Source organism: Cladophialophora immunda, assembly GCF_000835495.1.
Source record: "Cladophialophora immunda strain CBS 83496 unplaced genomic scaffold supercont1.1, whole genome shotgun sequence".
NCBI lineage: Eukaryota > Fungi > Ascomycota > Eurotiomycetes > Chaetothyriales > Herpotrichiellaceae > Cladophialophora > Cladophialophora immunda.
The window spans coordinates 3,194,287-3,212,309 of NW_015622541.1; the positions used below are offsets into that span (position 1 = coordinate 3,194,287).

The window sequence follows — 18,023 nt, forward strand, 5'->3', positions numbered from 1 at the left end:
TTCATATTCACAGACGTATCTAGTTGGCAATCTGTTCTTGCGGCCTTTGAAACCGTCTCCGAGACCTTCGGATCGATTGACTCGGTCTATGCCAATGCCGGAATCAATGCCTTTGACACACTATTCGACGAAGAGTTCGACGACGAGGGCAGGTTGAAAGCGCCGACCCTGAGGAACCTCGACGTCAATCTCGGTGGCATTCTGTTCACCACAAAGGCTGCAGTCCATTTCTTCACGAAGCAAGGGGGAGACAGACAGTATCAGCTGGTGCTTACAGGGTCTGCCGCGAGGTCAGTTGTCTGTTTGCTCGATGCGAGGGTGAAATTCCACAACAGCCTGGTATTGATTCTCCTTGTCGTTTCAGTCTTCTCGACACGCCGCCTCTCTACATTTACTGTGCCGCAAAGGCTGGTGTCTTGGGGCTGATGCGCGGTTTGAGATCCAGATTGCTGGACAAGGGGATTAGTGTAAACATGATTGCGCCGTGGATGACCGGTATGTCCAAAGTCTGAGTCCCTAAGCTCCTTTATCTCGTGTTACAGGTTCCCCTCTAATCTTTTCCCCCTCCTATTCAGTAACCCCCATGCTTCCTGACTGGATCAGAGACTTATGGGGCACCCTTCCGGCAAACAGCCCCGAAGGCGTGGCAAGGGCTCTGATTATCCCAGCAGTGAGACCCGAGTTGAACGGTCGCACACTCTGGGTGGCTGGAAATAATGCTATTGAATTGGAAAGTGGGCTATACAACACGCGATCTCAGTGGTTGGGAAAAGAACTCTCGGAGGCGGTTGACGAAGGACAAAAGAGAATGAATATCGCTCAAGTCGTCTAGTCAGTGCCAACCCAGTGTTGGACTGACCAGCTTAGGGTATTTAGGGTAGCGATTTCGTTACACTTGTGCCTCCGCCGGAGGCAGTGCCGCTCAACTCTGGCAGCACAAACTCATCCTCCGTGGTTTCATTCATCACCATAGCCATCTTCAAATGCATGGACGGGTCATTATTTAATGCGTTGAACAAGCCATTCCTTGCTGCCTCCACGTCAGGGTGAAATGAATGGACTCTGAGCTTGAAGTCGATCGACTGGACATTAGTAAATCGGATCCACGTATCTCTTCGGACCCGGGCGTATCGTTCCAGCAAAGGGTCAGCCTGCTCATGATTTTGGAAGACCCGGATGAAACAGTTCCCCAGAGCTGCCGCATCAAGGAGCCCCGTAGTCAGGCCCAGGCCGCCGATAGGGTTGTTCGACTATAAGAAACAGCCAGTTCGTTATACCTGCTCTGGTCAAGTATCATCTGGGAAGTTGCTAACTTACGTGTCCGGCGTCACCACAAAGCAGGATTTTACCAACTTTTAGGGTCGCAGCCACTCGCTGATGCGCCCAATACGGGTTCGCGCTGACCAGCTCGTACTTTAAGGGTCTTGGTCCGGGGAATAGCCTCTCGAACTTCTCCGGAAGCTGCTTCAAAATCTCAGACTCTGGGATGTCGGTCCTCACACCAAATGCAACACGCCATGGGTCAGTTTCGGGTCCCGTCCGTGCGATGACGGCCCAGTCCTCCTCGTCCACGACCATATTGGCCGTGGTGAAGCCGTAATTATCAAAGTCGTACTTGACATTGGACGCCACAAAGCGAAAGTCCGGCCAAGTGAAGCCCTCAAAGGGAATGCACAAGGAGCGTCTCACGGCACTACTGGCGCCGTCTGCACCGACAAGATAATCGCAACTGAAGAATTTCTCGCCAATGGGACCAACACAAATGACCTCGACAGGATCCGGTTCTGACCCCTGCCGCGAGCCCACGTAACGATGACCCCAGCGGATTCGGAATTTTGGTTCTTTTGTGCAGTGTGACAAAATGATTTCGGTAAAATCATGCTGGCCGAGGTGGATGCCGGCAAAGTCATACTTGACAGCGCCCTTCGGCACTTGGGACATCTTCATTCGTGCCAGGACATCACCACCTTTCGCGTGGCATTTGCGGAAGGTGATTCCTTCGGTGTTTTTATATCCTGCGCCAAGAATATCACCATAGATCCCGATCTTCTCCAGCTCGTTAAGCACAATGGGCATGTAGCTAGGGGTTTTTAGTGCGTGAAATAAGCGTCTGGGTCAGTGGGAGAGCATACGTCGTTGCGCGAGGACTCTGGGATACCTGGGCCTCTGCCTCCAGCACGAGAACGTCCACTCCTGCTTTTGCCAATTTCAATGCTAAGAACAATCCCACCGGGCCAGCGCCGACGATAACGACCTGCGCGTGTTCAATGGAGATTTCATCCGCCGGGGGAATGAGACTGGAAGTTTTTGTTGCCATCTTGGGCCGCAGCTAGATTGTGTTCTGCTGTCTGTGTGATCAAAACTTTGAGTATCCGTTCTTGTCTTGTGAGGACTTCAGGCTACGTGAAGGCCCGTTTGCACCTGGAAACTGGGGAATGAACCTGTGTTGAGGACCGCCCATGCGGAAGCTTTTAGTCCCGGACGAGGACTCGGTAGTTCCAGTAATAAGAGTTGCCGTTTGGCCAGGCAGGCTCTGTGCCCTGATTTCCGTATGAGTATAGTGTATGTTCACAGCTGATTGCCCACCTTGCCTAAAATGGTAATTTCCTTCCCCCACCCGCAACACATTGATTACCCCCTCAAACCGCCACTCCATCAGAAATACACTCACTCGGCGATCCCCAGCAGCTTGGCCGCTATGTGGGCTAGATTGAGGGTCAACCGTTCTCGCTAATCTAGTGTTTAGCAACACGGCGCCAAAACCAGGGAAGCTGGGGAAATTGATGAAATATCATTTCCTATCGAAAGTCAAGAGATCCGCAATGCAAATATCGAGTCTCTATAGACCTTGGTCGCTCGAGCGCTGGCAAGAAGAGCCGTCAGCAACATGAAGCCAGATTTTGGCATAGCCTCGGGTAGCAAGGCTGTCTGCGATAACGTGACCTCTAGGAGAGGTGGTTGTGATGTGCTTTTACGGGTCCTTAGTTACCAAGGCATGTCCAGGAATAAACATGTGAAAGAAGCTAGGCATATGGTCCGAAGGCCGATTGAGAATGCAACCAAATTCTCCGACTAGAATCTCGGAACGATATGCTCGACCATTGTTGCAGCAGGGCAGCAGGGTAGCATCGGTTTATTTTTGCAGGAATCTCAACGCAGAATATAGCTACACTTGTTTCCAGATGTCTCTTTGTAGTCAACTGCGTCCATGATCATGCCAAGACGTTCCAGGATCGATCATCGCCGCTCTTGCACGTGGAGATGCTCTGTATCCGGTGCTTCCATTGACACATCCCCCATCGTGGACTTCTCACACGTGAGGCAATCCACGTGCTGTGGCACCTTTATCGAAGCGGCGTGTAGCAAATAGATGCATTCTTTTTTTGCTGGCTACTGACAAGTCTCCAGAGAGAGAAAGGCCTAGCTACCACGATACAAGCCAGTAGTAGTTTCGTCTCAAAGGTCCTATAGCTGATCGATAGTCTCCTTCAGAGCACATGTATGTTTCTAGTTATCTCGCTACATTGACACCACTCAGATCTTACTCAGTACATCGTGAGCATGCCACCAAGCCCTCAAACGTTTTCCAAACATGTACATCGGAATGACGGTCAAATATAAGGCGAGCTGGATACCGCCGATGGCGTTGAAGAATTTTCTGGGGCCCCAGGCGGCCACCCAGTCATTGAGGAAGACTGTTGAGCCATATTGTCAGTGTGTGTTGTTGGACTTGTCTTCAGCAGAGGGTGTAATATTGGACTTCATGCTTACAGGAGAACCCAAAAAACAAAAAGTTCTTAACGACCATAGAAATAATAAAGACCTCGACACTGATTTTTCGGTATGCGTCGACCATGTAGTTACCGATAGCGACCGCCAGGAACTGAAGGGCCGCAAGGACCAAAGCCCAAATAGCGGCCATTCCGGCGGCAGGCTTACCTTCCTCAATCATGCCACCAAACAAAAAGTATCCGAGGACTGATAGGATGGTCGAGGGGATCATGAGCGTTAGACGGAATTCTGGCTCGTAAATACCCTTGTTCTGGCGGCTGATGTACTTGGCGATAGGGTCAGCGATCCAGCCAGCCACAAGACACCCAAGGGTGCCTCCTACAACCGGTCCAGCTGATAAGTAGCCGAGTTCCTCCGTGTTGAGTAGATAAGGCGGGGCGCTGAAGATTTGAGCAACGACAAAACTAAACCCCACCAGCCACAATGTCGGGAAAGCAATTGAAATGACGGACCAAAGAACGGCCGGATTGAGGAGGATGAAGAACGGTCGGATGACCATTTTCAAGATCGACTCTTCATTGAATGTTCCTGTCACGGGTATCATGCGCTTGAGCAAAGAGTCTCGCTCGAACGTGTCGGCAATTGAAGGTGTAGCAGTAATCTCGAGATTTGCCGTCTCCTCAGTGCTGCCGGCCTGTGTTCGGTTGGCTTCGAGGTGTGCGCTATGTGCCTTAACCTCCTCAATTACTTCGATGTTCTGCTCAGAGGATCAGTGAGAGGTTGTGGACATGATTGAAGAGGTTCAACCGACATACCTCTTGGGAAGAGGTGTCAATTTCGTAGATCACATTGCGGTTGTAGGCTGTCTCCCAGCCGAAGAACACGACCCCAACCCATGCGGTGCCGAGGAAAATAGCCAGAAGCCAGAAAACCCAGCGCCAGCCCAGGTCGGTGGTGATTTGCCCAGCAAGCATGGCCGGCAGGTTCGCGATGCCTGAGTTCGCAGTTACGTAAATGGACATGCGAGAGCCTCGCTCGTGGACGTAGTAAAGGTCGCCTACGACAGAGAACATGACACTTTCGAACATAGCAACACCAAGACCTTGAACCACACGGGCACCAAGTAGTGACCCGTAGGAGTTGGCGGCACCGCCCCAGAGGGTACCGGCAAGGGCACATGTCGTGGAAAACAAAAGGCAGGGCCGTTTACCATACTTGCGAGCCAGCGAGGAGATGAATATGCCGACCGCGCCAGTTGCGCAAAGGCTGTAGCCGGTAAGCAGGGAAACCTGGGTGAAGCTGATCCCGAGGTCCTGGATCAGGATGAGGGCCATCGAGGAGAGGATTGGGCCGATTCTGCATCCCCGTTAGCACATGTCTTTCGCAAGAGCGGACGGCCTAACCCTCCAATGCACAATACAGTGGCATAGCAGTACAGTAGGAGAATAAGGTCCCGCTGCCACAGCGGCCAATTCAGCGGGTCATTGGGGTTGTTAGATGGCTGTGGCACGAGAAGGATATGGGAATTTTTCCCAGTGCCCCTTTTCAAGTGCGTTGACTGGTCTGCCCAGGCAACGTCGTGGGTATCGAGAAGATTGGTTCCTGGTACATGCTTCATGCCACTCCTGGGCTCGAGGATGCCGCATCCCATTTTGGAGTGCACTGGGTATAACTTGTGTTATGCAACGAAAAGTTTACTGTGAATTGGTCACCCAAAACCAGAGGCACACGTGTGATGTGATCGGCAGACGAAGACGACCTAAATCGCAAAATGACGGGCAACGCTTCTTCATATGTTTGGAATAATAGACTGCGAGGGAATTCTTGGTTCACGTCTCGTGGCGACGCTAGTGCCAGTATCCTGTTACCCCGGTTGTGGACCTGGAATCGGATGTGGGGAAATTAGTTGCCAAAACAGGATGACTTTGATGGGTATTTAATACCCATTTCTCTCATACCCGCCACGGAAGTATGCCTCCGTAAATGCTGCTACGGTGTGGGTAGTTTTACAGTTGGAAAACTAGACACTCTTTGTGGTCTGCCCTGAACTCTGGACCTTGGGTCAGCCGTCCAGAGGCTAGACTCTCGCGAGGTCCAGATGATGGGAAGAAGACTTAGATTCCTTTAGTTTCTGCATGTGATCGGCAGGCACTGGATTGGGAGGATCAAAGTCGACACACCTGATCAGCTGTCTGTGCGTGGGACACTTGGTGCTACGGAGGACTGTAGGAGAGGGGGAAAATGCTGTGATGGCGCTTTTTGTTGCGCGGAAGCACGTCGAATTGTTTACTATAGCCGTCTCTGAAAAGAGAAAAAGACCGTACGTAGCAGACCCTGATTGCCTAATGCGAGAGTGCCTGCCAACTAGACTTCATAGGCCGTCTACAAGATAGCCTATGAGTAATCTGGACATGTCCACCGAGCATGTCCTCGCATTCTTTGTGTTATCCTTCACAGAGAGCTATGTATTGGCCCCAAATGTCTTTCATTTCGATACCTGGCGGGAATCCTTTCCTTCTCTCTAACTGACAGGTCCCTCCGAGACACATATTAACCTGTCAAAGTTTCGACCAATCATGGTATAAAGCGTGGAGCGGATGGTGTCGAGGCTTTCGGCTTCCTCAGCTGTCTGCCGGGGTTTCTGTTGGTTTGTTTCCAACCAGTCAAGCGGACAAGATCCTTTCTAAATGGCCGTGCGGGGGCCCCGCCTGCATTGTTGCATCCAGGTAATGAATTTTGTGATCGTCTCGTTGCACACAACCACCCTTGTTTAGTGACCCCTTTTAATTCAGTAACACATCTGGAACCTGTATTTGAGTTTCGGTGATATGAGTGTGCATCACTTGTCCTTGTTTCCCATAAGAGCCTGGAACTCGGCAGCGCTAGTTCGAAGAGACTGCAGGAGCCAGCCCTTTCTCCTCGAACAGACTCTGCCAAATGGAGTCAAACATTAGTCCTCAGATTCCTTTGCGAACACAGGTCCTCATTGCCGGCGCGGGGCCTGTCGGCGCCTTTACTGCGTTGATATTGGCCCGCAGTGGGATCGAGGTCACTCTGGTCGAGGCCAATGCCGATATCGACAGCTCGCCTCGTGCAATGGCTTTCCAGCCCTGTGCACTATCGGAGATGGTTGAAGCCGGTGTGTACGATGAAGTGCTGGAACACAGTGTTAAGAATGCGGTCATCTCTTGGTGGCGGGCCGGCCTAGGCGTCGAAAAGGAGCACATAGCCACAATTGCAACTAAAGAAGGCGACGAGCCATTTCTGACCGGTCTGAACTGTGCGCAGTCTGTGGTGACCAGGATCTTACTTTCACATTTGGAGACAGAACCAGCCGCAACCATTCACTTTGGACATCGAGTGGTCGACGTGGTCGCAGAAACCAACGCGAAGGACGTGGTCGTGACACTCCAACAAACTACATCCAAATCAAGCGAGAAGATGCTCAAAATCGTCGCAAGCTGGCTCGTAGGCGCCGATGGAGGGCGCAGTACCGTCCGAGCAGCGGCCGACATCACGTTTGAGGGGTTCACATGGCCAAAAGAGGAGTTCGTGGCGACCAATGTTTATTACCCTTTTGAAAAGTACCAGTACACCAACCGCAACTTCATTATTGACCCGGTACATTGGGCCATTGTCGGAAAGATCAGTAACGACGGACTTTGGCGCGTAGCCTACGGGACGAGGCCAGGACAGACAGAGGCTCAGGTGCGAGCAGAGCTTCCGGAGCATTACAAGTACATCCTTCCCGGCCCGGGAACAGACTACCATGTGGAACAGGTAAACACATACCGGCCTCATCAACGTTGCGCTGCCACTTTCCGCAAAGGTCGCGTACTGCTTGTCGGAGACGCTGCGCATCTGAACAACCCAATCGGCGGCTTAGGTCTGACCACCGGCATCTTGGACGCAGGTCCGATGGCGAGAGCATTGACTGCTGTAATACGAAGAGGTGCACCAGAATCGTTACTTGACAGATGGAGTGAGCTGCGGCGAAATTCATGGTGGGAACAGACCAATCGACAGTCCATTGAGTTCAAACGCATCGCACAACAAGGGGGTTACGGATTGGATCCAAACGGAATCTGGGATGTTGACGAAGTGGCTGAAAAGCATGGTATGACGCAACATATCGCCCATGCAACCCCAGACATGAGAGAAAAAGATGAGGCGTTGTACGAAGCCCTTAAAGACCCTGCTAATCAGAGGGCTGCGAGGAGGCGGGTCTGGGGCCTAGCTTTACCGCCAGACTGGATGGCGGATTTTGAAGAGGCGGCGGTTGTAGAGCGCCGGCGCAAGCTGCGTCCCGAGTGACCTCGTGAGTATATTCTGACATGTCGGCTTATGAGGTTCCAATACAAGGGATCGACAACTTGGTGACCGTGTGAACGGTGGAAGAAGAAAGTCGTGGCGACCGGTGAGTGTGAATTCGGTAGTCAAAATTCTGCCAATAAGCGTAACCACTTCAACATTACTCCTGTTCTCGATCAACCCAACTCTTCTGACCTGTCGTTCCGCCGGCTTGGAGATTGCTGGAGTCTAATTTCCATCTTATGCAGCTGCTCAGCTCTTGTACTGGCGACTTAGGACATCATGTCAGCCATAGGACAGTGAAGGAGTTGGAAACAGTGGGGAGCTTACAGCCCCAAACCCATCCACTCTCCATCATTGAGCGCAGTGCGCCAAGCGGCGCAGCCGCGAAGTCCGCCCTTTGATAGGTCGGATCGTCCATCTCCTCCATGATCTCACGAACAGCCGACCGTAAAAATAGTGTATCTGGATCAGATCGTTGCTGCTTGATGGCTGCGGACATCCAGAACGCAAGTAAGATAGCTTTAAAGGTTAGACAAGCTAGCAGAGTGTACAGGATGTGGCATACCTCCTTCAAAACCAGCAACCACGTAGTGGAAGCCCATCTCCAGAGGGCCTACACGGGCAATATGCTTGAAACCCGCTTTGGCCCTAAGCAACAGGTGCGCAGCAGCAAATTTGGCAGCACGGCAAAGAGTGCTCCACTGCGTCTCCGTTCGTGGCATCAACATATCATGAAGAGCTTTGTCTGATGAGAGATCTGCCACTGGGGGCGACGGATTTATGAATTGTCGTTGAGTTGATGATAGTTGGGCTTGCATGAAAGGCAACTGGTTCCCCAATGTCTCGCAAAGACTTGCCTTGAGAAGCTTGAGCCTTCGAAAAGCATAAGTGTGGTAATAGGCTATCATCAGCAATGGAATGCAGTCGGACATAAGCGGATCTTCGTTGAAGTAGAGCGGATTTGTAGCACTCTTTGGGTGACTTTTCCATGTTCTCTCGCATGCCTGAAGGGACTTTTCCATATTTTCGACCCACGGTGCTTGATCGACATCTGCATCAAGATCAGGCAAGCGCATGGTGGTGGTGCGCTCCAGGGTGACAACGTGGATCACAAGACCGCTGATTAGCAACAGCAGGCCAAATGGGCTCACAGGAGCAGTGATCTGCGTACCCTGGAGAAGCATAGAAAGGGCTGGGTAAAATTCCAACTGGGCGAGAGGAGCCTCCTGGGCTTTTTTGAAATTGGTGTCCCAAGACTCTTCAGATTTTGCGACCCAGACATCCTGGGGACTTGGGAGAATCAGGTGGAACTCTTCCAAGTTCGGAAGAGGGATTGGAGTGGCTTGGCCATCTGCGAGGAAAGTTGCACAGAGCACCAAAACCCACAAGCTCGCCCTGAGTGCATCAGCAACATATAAGAATATACCATGAAGCAAGGTGCTACCTTCGATATGACTCAACCTGGATCCACTCATCCCAGGAATGATGCTTTATGTTCCTACGCATTCCAGATCGGAACATCTAGCACTCCCAATTAGCCGGCCGAGCCCAACAAGTGGTGTAACTTTCTGAGGATGGATTACATACTAACTCTGCCTTCAAAAGGTGGCTAAGACCGGCCTGATGGAGTACATTTGTGCCATGGCAGACGGCAAATTGAGCCAATAGCACATGAGTCTGCAATCTCCATACAAGTTCGACAGTATCGCAGTCGTCGAGATCGGTGGGGGCAATGTTATTTTCGTGCTATTGAACGAATAAGTACGGTACGAAGCGCGAGGGGAGGTTTCGAGTGTGTACCGCATTTAGCAGCTGACTGCTAACGTTGTACAGAGACATGGCAGTTTCTTGTTCGCCCGCGTACAAGGCGCCGATGGATAGGATACTAAGCGTTAATGGAGCTATCAGAATAAGTCAATATTCGGCCACCCTGGGGAAGGAAAAGAGTCACTAACGAGAAGTCCTTGCGGGTCGAAAAGTTGCAAAATGGATTAAAGGAGTGTGGGGGTCGAAATAGCGGACGTACGCCGTAAGATAACCACTGACTCTGTGTCTTGACGGCGGTACAAAATCATTTACGTCTGTTGTCAAGGCTGCAAAGGAGTGCACGCTAGCCATGAATTCGTTGATATCCATCTCCATGCTCGCCGGCGGAGAAAGCATACTCTCCATTCCGCTCTGGGACGAAAAGGTAGAGGCAGCGTCACCTACGTCCAATCTCGCCGCCGTGGCAGCGTCCGGCATTGCCTTTGGGCCCGGTGACGGTTGTACAGTTCGAGGAGGCGGGATTGGATGATGTGCTTCTAGAAATTGGAAGGGCGAGCTTAAAGCCATATTGAGATCAAGCTCAGAAACGTGAAAATATTCGTCGGCAGTGTTATCGGAAAGCCACAAGTCACGTCTATCGCCGAAGAAAGGATCGATAGAATGTGAGAAATTTCCCGTTGCCATATTTCCAGGCTCATCAGAGGCGGGGAGTCCCTCTGGAAGGTTGATGTCGTCCATATTCCCACCGGGTTGATTCTCACTCTGAGCGAGCGTTCTGCTAGCAGCCGCAAGCTGTTGAATGTCTCCACGATGCGAGCTGGCTGTGGACTCTACTGAAGCAAGGCGTGAGTCAAGAGGATCGGCGTCGTGGGATTCTCGTGTCTCTTGTGTCTCTCCCGGCTGATCGACAGGGATCTGATCTTGGCTGGCTGTGTTGCTGTCGTTCGATGACTTGGCCACTGCTTCCACAGGATTAGATCTCGTCGACAAGTCGGCGATGGCACAATTAGAAGTCTGCTGGTTGCTGTCTGACGATAGAGAAGGGTTATCTGCGGCTGGTGGCCGAACTGGGTGGAATTTGCGGACATGGCGCAGCAACGTATCACTCCGTGTGAACTTGCTCGAACATTGCTGGCAACCGTGTAGCCGTTCGTTCCTGTCTGGCAGAGACGGGCGAATTAGCCAGCGATTGCTCCGGGTCTGGAGCGGTAAACCGAACAGAGGCCACCGCACGATTGACTTACGTGACTGTTCATGGCGTTGTAAGTGTTCGCTGCGCGAAAACTCCTGCCCACATATTCCACACGTCCGCCTAGCTCTTGGCCGCCCGTGAAATTTGGATCTTAGGCGTAGCGTATCGTGGTCAGACCTCTGGGAGAGCGGTTCTAGGGGCGACGCCAACTCGCGAGCTGGGTGTTGCCCAAATTGAGCGTGGTGCAGACTCTCGGATGCAGCCATCGAGGCGAATGCAGGCGACTCTTGCCGGCAACGACATAGACACCGAAACGAGGCTGAGTTATTGAATGTCGAAGACCGATGACACGAAGACAGAAGAGGTGTTTTGTGAAGGATTGTTATGGGTTGGTTGCGCAACGGATGGAGAAAGGCAGCCGGAACCCGGATTTACGGAGATTGTGGGGTTTCGGGGAAGCATGCAAACTGTTACAAACAGAGCCAGTAATGCATAGAGTGCCAAGCGTCCCTAATGCTTACCGACACGACACGGGTCATCCTACGAGACAGTATGCATTTGGCAGCTATTGGACATCTGACTATCGAGTACGCTAAGCCGGCTGCCCGCCACGGCTTCAAAATTTCTGGAACTTGGCTTCTTTCAGTCGCTCTGGAGACTGAATGCGCCTGCAGATGTCCCTCCATCATTCGGCAACCCCCCCAGGAAGTCCACCTTGAGGACCTGCAGATCGTTCTCTATGATCTCCTTCGCAGCCTCACGGCTGACGAATGGCTCCAAGTCATGCTCGCAGTCGATGTATCTGCCCCTTAATGAATCTTTGACCCTACCTGTCGCTACAAAAACACAAACTGCCGCGCACAAATTTACAGCCGTTCGGTAGCTTTTGAGCCGCTTTGGTCGGTTTGTTGCCAGATGCGGATACGCCCCCGCAATCACTGGATCCATGGGACCTGGTCGCTGATAGTCAGTAATGACGATGTCAAGCGAGGAGGAGTGACGCACGATTGGACAACCTGGTCAAAACAGCACCTGGGTGACAGCAGTATAGCTGGATCTTGTCCCCAAGACCGTCCGCGTCGAGATCTTTCTGGATATTCTCGGTTGCTTTGATTACACTGGCCTTGGAAATCGAGTAGCCAGCAAGATATGGCACAGACACAGTCCCAGCACGCGACGCAAGATTGATGATGCAGCCATTGCCGCGAGCTTTCATGCTGGGAAGGACGTTAAGCATCGTCAGAAGCACCTATGCATAAAAGGTCAGTTCGACTGTGCCAGAGAATCATGGGACCACCTACTCCTCCGAGATTGATCTCTATCTCTCGCCAGATGGAAGCGAACGAGTCGAGGAGAATGGGTCTAGAAGTACAGACCCCGGCGGCATTGATGAGGATATCAATATCTCCGAGCTGTTCCTTTACATCCTTGATCAGTCCTTGCACCTCAGTTTCATTGCTTATGTTGCACGCAAACGGAACCACTTTCGCTCCATGTTCTCGGCATAGTGCCACCGTTGATTCCAGCTTGTCGAGCGTAATATCCGTCACCGCGAGAGTGGCGCCGGCCATGGCAAAATGTTTGGAGATCTGCTGTGCAATGTCTCCCCCCGCTCCGGTGATGAGTGCAAGCTTTCCTTTGTGTGCATCTTTGAAATTCTTTGGTGATATGAAAGGGTAAATGTCTGGGTAGACTTTTGGTGGATCGTGTGGCATGGTGCGCAGAGTTGCAAATGCTGATGGCTGGCAGAGGAATGGCGTTATCAGCTCTACAAGGAGTCCTCACCGAAAGTGCCTCTCTTCTATAATCAATTCTCGGGTTTCACAACGATTTCAACAAAGCCTCGGCGGCCTAACGTTACTTCTCTACATCTCGCACCACATCAACGAGAAGTACCCGCCCCCACCTCGCCAGGCACGCCCCCGCTCCAGTTTCGATGAGTTGTGAAATGTTCTCCACAGCCCACTCGCCAACATCCGGCGGGGTTGGTAGGCGACATGAAAAGCAGGCTGGACTTTGACCCTTCGATTGGGGCTCTAATCAGGGAACTTTGGGCTAAATCAACATCCTTGTTTACACATTCACCATGGCCAATGTGAAGGACGAGACGCGCGAGTTGGCGACATTTCTATCCCAGCTTACCTACGAGCAGCTACCTAAGGAAGTTGTCGACATTGCAAAGGTGTCAATCCTGAACATCATCGGCTGCGCAATAGGTTCCTCAGACGCCTCACCCCGGCGCAAAGCCATTGCAGCGTTACTACCTGATAAAGTATTGGAGAGTCCGTCGGCAGCAGATGCAGCCACTATCTGGGGCCGCCCAGAGCGTACAGACGTTGAGACGGCGACAATTCTCAATGGAATAGCTGCCACCGCCCGAGACTATGATGACACCCTGCTTCGAACTGTCATCCACCCCTCTTGTACCGCTATCACGGCCGTGCTACCATGGGCGGAAGTCCATCACTTGTCCGGCAAGGAACTGATCCTGGGATTCGTGGCAGCGTTCGAGACCCAGGCTGCGGTCGCGAATGCAATTTCTCCATCCCACTATGACAATGGCTGGCGAGTGACATGCACATGTGAGGGGTTTCAGGGACTGACTCGGACTCAGGCATATTACTGGCTCAACCGGGGCTTTCAGTGCCGCCGCAGGCATTTCGAAGCTCCTACGACTCACTCCGGACCAATTTGCTGCAGCGCTGGGCCATGCATCAAGCATGGCTTCAGGGATACGTGCCATGTTCGGCACCGACACCAAAGCACTGCACGTAGGCCATCACGGGCGTAACGGTATCGTGGCAGGCAAGCTTGCCAAGCACAACTTCGGTAGCTGTCCTGCGTCCATAGAAGCTTGGGCACGTCTCGTGTCTACCACGGTCGACACGAGTCTCATCGGTCACCTGGCTAGGGGCGGACCGTGGCAAATCTTGACCAACGCATTCAAGCCATACCCTTGCGGTATCGTGATCCACCCGCTCATCGACGCCTGCCTCGAGGTCTTCAGATCGTTTTCTCTCAAAGACAGTGCTAAGGCTAAGGAAGGGCCTCAAGACCTGAACGACCTGGCCGAGATCCAAGTCACTGCGAATCCACAGCTTGTGAGGCTGTGCAACGTACGACATCCCCGCACTGGGCTAGAAACCATCTTCTCCTTGTATCATGGTTGCGCCGTCGCTCTAGTCTACGGCCGGGCCACGCCAGCCGAGTTTTCGGATGAAGTGGCAGCGAACGTTCCTCTCGTTCACATTATCAGAGACCGTATTTCGGTCCAGACGGATTCCAAGTTACGTGACGACGAAGCTTACCTAACTTTCAGGTCGTCTACGAGGGCGGATAGCCTCAAGACAGTCTACATCAAGCATGCCACGGGCTCGATAGGGAACCCTATGTCTCAGGCTGAGTTGGAAGAGAAATTCTTCGACCAAACGGAGAAGTATCTGGGCAAGGAGAAGGCTAGAAAAATAGTGGAGACTTGCAGAAATTTGGATTCGGTAGTGGATGCTCGCGACTTTGCTAAGTTGCTTTCTACATCACAATGATGCATATGCTAGAATCATCGCTAGAACATCCTTGGGTCACCTGGGATAAGACTACCATAGAACAACTTGAAACCCATCCTTGTCTTGGGCTTTTCTTGAAGTTGGTCTTAGTTGTCGATACCTTGCGGTCTATTGAACTTAACTGAGTCTCACAACTACTGCGTATCTTTTGGCATTTGACATCCCATGGCTCAGGCTCGAAGGCCTTTTGCCCTTCCACGCGATGCGCAACTATTTACTTTATTTATCACAGGGTATGGTATTGATTGCCCATCTCTGCTCGAGAACCACAAGCACAGCGTCCGTGGCAGCTTCAGGTGATACACTAAAATCAAAGGCGGTAACAACGTTGCACTTCATGGCTACGAAACTCATGTACCTAATACCATCGGTCCTAATACTTCGTCTCTTGCTTGTAATCAATGTGAGACAACTCCAGTCCCGTCGCCTGAGCTTCCTCCCAGTCTCGACGCAGCACCTCAGCGTGATGCGGGCTCCGCGGACGGATATCTAATTCACCACGATGTCAGCACATGGAACAACTGCCCATATAATATGCAGGCGAGTGTTTCGATTCGACTCACCACAAACGAAAGGTTTCGCAATGGCCATCCCGCCCGGTAGATAGCCAGTCGTGAAACTTGGGTCGACGGGGATCTCGCGACCGTTCTCGTCCTTTGCGAGTCGTAGGTTGAATCCCCACATCAGACGGGCGATGTTGATGAACAGACTCCTTTCTGCGACGTGCATTCCGGGACAAATGCGGCGCCCGCCGCCATAGGCATAGTGGTCTCGCATGTTTGGGTCTGCTACTGTGGTCGCCTCTGCCGCGGATAAAGGGTGGTTGAAGAAGCGCATCGGCTCGTACTGGACAGAAAGAAAGCAAAAGTCATTGCAATTAGCACCGGATTGCACTCCTGGTCATACTGCTCTTCAACGTGGATCTCTTTTCTTACCTTTTCCGGTTCGGGGAAGCGCTTCGGGTTGTGATGAATGCCCCACGTGTTGATCATGACCACGCTGCCCTGTGGGATGAAGTATCCTTTGTACCAACCATCTTGCATGGCGTAGTGGTTCGTTCCGAACTTGTTTATGGACCTCCAACGCATGAGCTCCTTCACCATGGCCCTGATGTATGGCAACTTCTCCTCGTCTTCGAAGGTCGGGGTTCTGTCGTTGCCGATGACCCGGTCCAACTCCTCATGGGCGCGTTGTTGAACCTCTTTTCCGCGTGACAGCACGCCCACGATCAAATTGTTGAGTTGGATGCTGGTCGTCTCCGCACCGGCTTCGATCATGGTGCCCAACACGTATGCCGCTTGGAGCTCGTCAATGCCCTTCTTCTGCCATTCGCTGGTCATGAAGGCTTTGCCGAAACTGTGAGGGGCTGTCCCCTGGTCGATCTCTGCCTGCATTCGACGCCAGAAGTACATCCATACCTCCGAGTCTTTACGGTGGATCTCCGCTCCGAAACTCCTCCAGTTGCTCACGAGGTCGAAAATTCGATAGTTTGCGAGTGCTGGGAAGCTGTCTACCAGCCAATTCCCAGGACGTCGGATGTGGCCAAATCTTTGGAGGACCTCGAAAATCTTCATGAGGTCCGGATGTTCCCCTGCGCTAAAAGTAAGGACTAGATTCAAAAAAGGTATTATTCAAGCACACGTACATTGTGGGAGGCGCTGGCCATAAGTGATCTGCATGATCAGGCTAGACGTATACCGGCGGTTATGCATATAGGTATCTGCAAAGAAAATATCGGGTCAGAATGACGGTCGCATCAGTGCAGGTCTAAGGCCAAAAAAGCCAACCTTTAGGATTGTCCAGGATATCGACTGAGAGTTGTTTTGCTTCGTACAACTGTGCGGGAGCGTAGGACTTGGACATATTCGGAGTCAGAAGACGATGAATAATGGTTCGAATGGTCCTCCAGCGGTTTCCATGCGGCATGTTGACGACTCTGCGCCCTCCGCTCGCTGATTCAGAAGCCATTGGTAACGGTGGGCGGCTCGAGTAAATGACGCTCTTGCGGTCGATGATCTCCTTCACAGCCTCGGGAGAGTTGAGCCAGATGAAATCGGTGGCGCCCACTCTGGTACGGTATATTTCGCCATACTGGCGCGCCCACTTGATAGCGTTAGTGATGCCATCGTCTTTCATGTGATAGAAAGAGTGGTTGATGATGGGGAATGCTGGGGGCGCCGGCGGCATGTGTTTGCGGCGTGGATCCGAGAGAAGGGTCGTCCCAAGGTATACGAGAAAAACAAGGATCAGGACCACCAGGGCCAGGTAGACATTCTGATACTGAGCGCTATGGATGACTCTTAATAGCAGCTGAGAAACATCTTCGACACTGATGGCTGCTGATTCGGCCATTCTTCCCGAAGCTGGACTGATCTATGGGAGAGAAGGGTACCAGGATTGAGTGACGGCTTGGGTTCTGCACATTAGATAGACTTATCTAGTTACGTGAGATTTCCTCCGAGGGCTATTTAGCTATCACAATTAAGAGCCGTAGTAATCTCGTATTCCAGGTCTAAAAATCCCTAATGCAATATGCTATAGGACTTGGCCGGGGTCTTGCACCCCGCCTCAGCCTTAAGGTCACACCCCCGCTTAAGGTCCAGGCGGGGCGTCCTGTAGAAGTGGGGTGGTCAGTGGAATCGAAAACGTTGTGCATCTTGCCAGCTAAATGATCTCGGCATGGTATTGGGTTGGCTTGAGTCCATGTGACCATGTTCGATTCGAGATCAGGTCTAAATGGTGAACACCTGCAGGCTCCCCTTGCTGAATGGACGAATCCAAGAGGACAATAATAAACACTACTCTTATGAATTCTCCGCTGCCAGGTGCCAATTTCTGGGTTGAGAACGGCGGAGACCAAGCGGGGGTTATATAGATTACGGACCTTGGGAACCTGTGGGGTGGTGCAGAGGAACTTTCAGTGTGGATGGTATAAAGCAGAGGAATATCTTTTGCCGCACCAGATCTCGAAGTTGTTGACAGCCAGATAGACCGTTCCAGTCAGACCTTCTACGTGGCTCTGATACTCCCAAATGTCTAATACTACTGTGATCACGCCTCAGCCCCTCGAGCCTGATGATAAAATGCAAAAGTTGGGTGGATCGGAGCATGTCGACCTCTGCGATCTGCCCGAGGATGAGAAGCATCCTAGCAGCGACAATGCCGTTAGTGATCCTAGCATGATTGCAAGAGAGAATCGTCTTCTGCGACGCGTTGATCTCCACCTTTTGCCAATCCTGGCAATCATATTTGCCGTATCCATCATTGATCGCATCAATGTTGGCTCCGCTAGAGTTTTGGGCATGCAAGAGGACCTTAAATTGGCCGGAAACCGATACAATGTGGTTCTTCAGACCCTCTTTCCAGCCTACCTGCTGGCGGAGCTGCCTTCGAACTACATCCTGGTCAAGTTCAGCCCCAAGATCTGGCTGTCTTTCCTCGTGATCGCGTGGGGT

At 51.9% G+C, this 18,023-nt stretch overlaps 1 protein-coding gene across 1 annotated transcript; it reads right to left on the reverse strand.

The window, feature by feature from the left end:
* Window positions 1–8,203: 8,203 nt before the first annotated feature.
* On the reverse strand, window positions 8,204–12,720 carry PV07_00930 (uncharacterized protein; the record flags this gene model as incomplete). Its single annotated transcript, XM_016387422.1, has 10 exons — window positions 8,204–8,307; window positions 8,374–8,565; window positions 8,612–9,441; window positions 9,491–9,567; window positions 9,634–9,792; window positions 9,847–9,947; window positions 10,002–10,772; window positions 11,836–11,958; window positions 12,011–12,254; window positions 12,307–12,720. The coding sequence occupies 10 exons, from the start codon at window positions 12,718–12,720 to the stop codon at window positions 8,204–8,206; spliced, it is 3,015 nt and encodes a 1,004-aa protein (XP_016254350.1).
* Window positions 12,721–18,023: the final 5,303 nt, after the last annotated feature.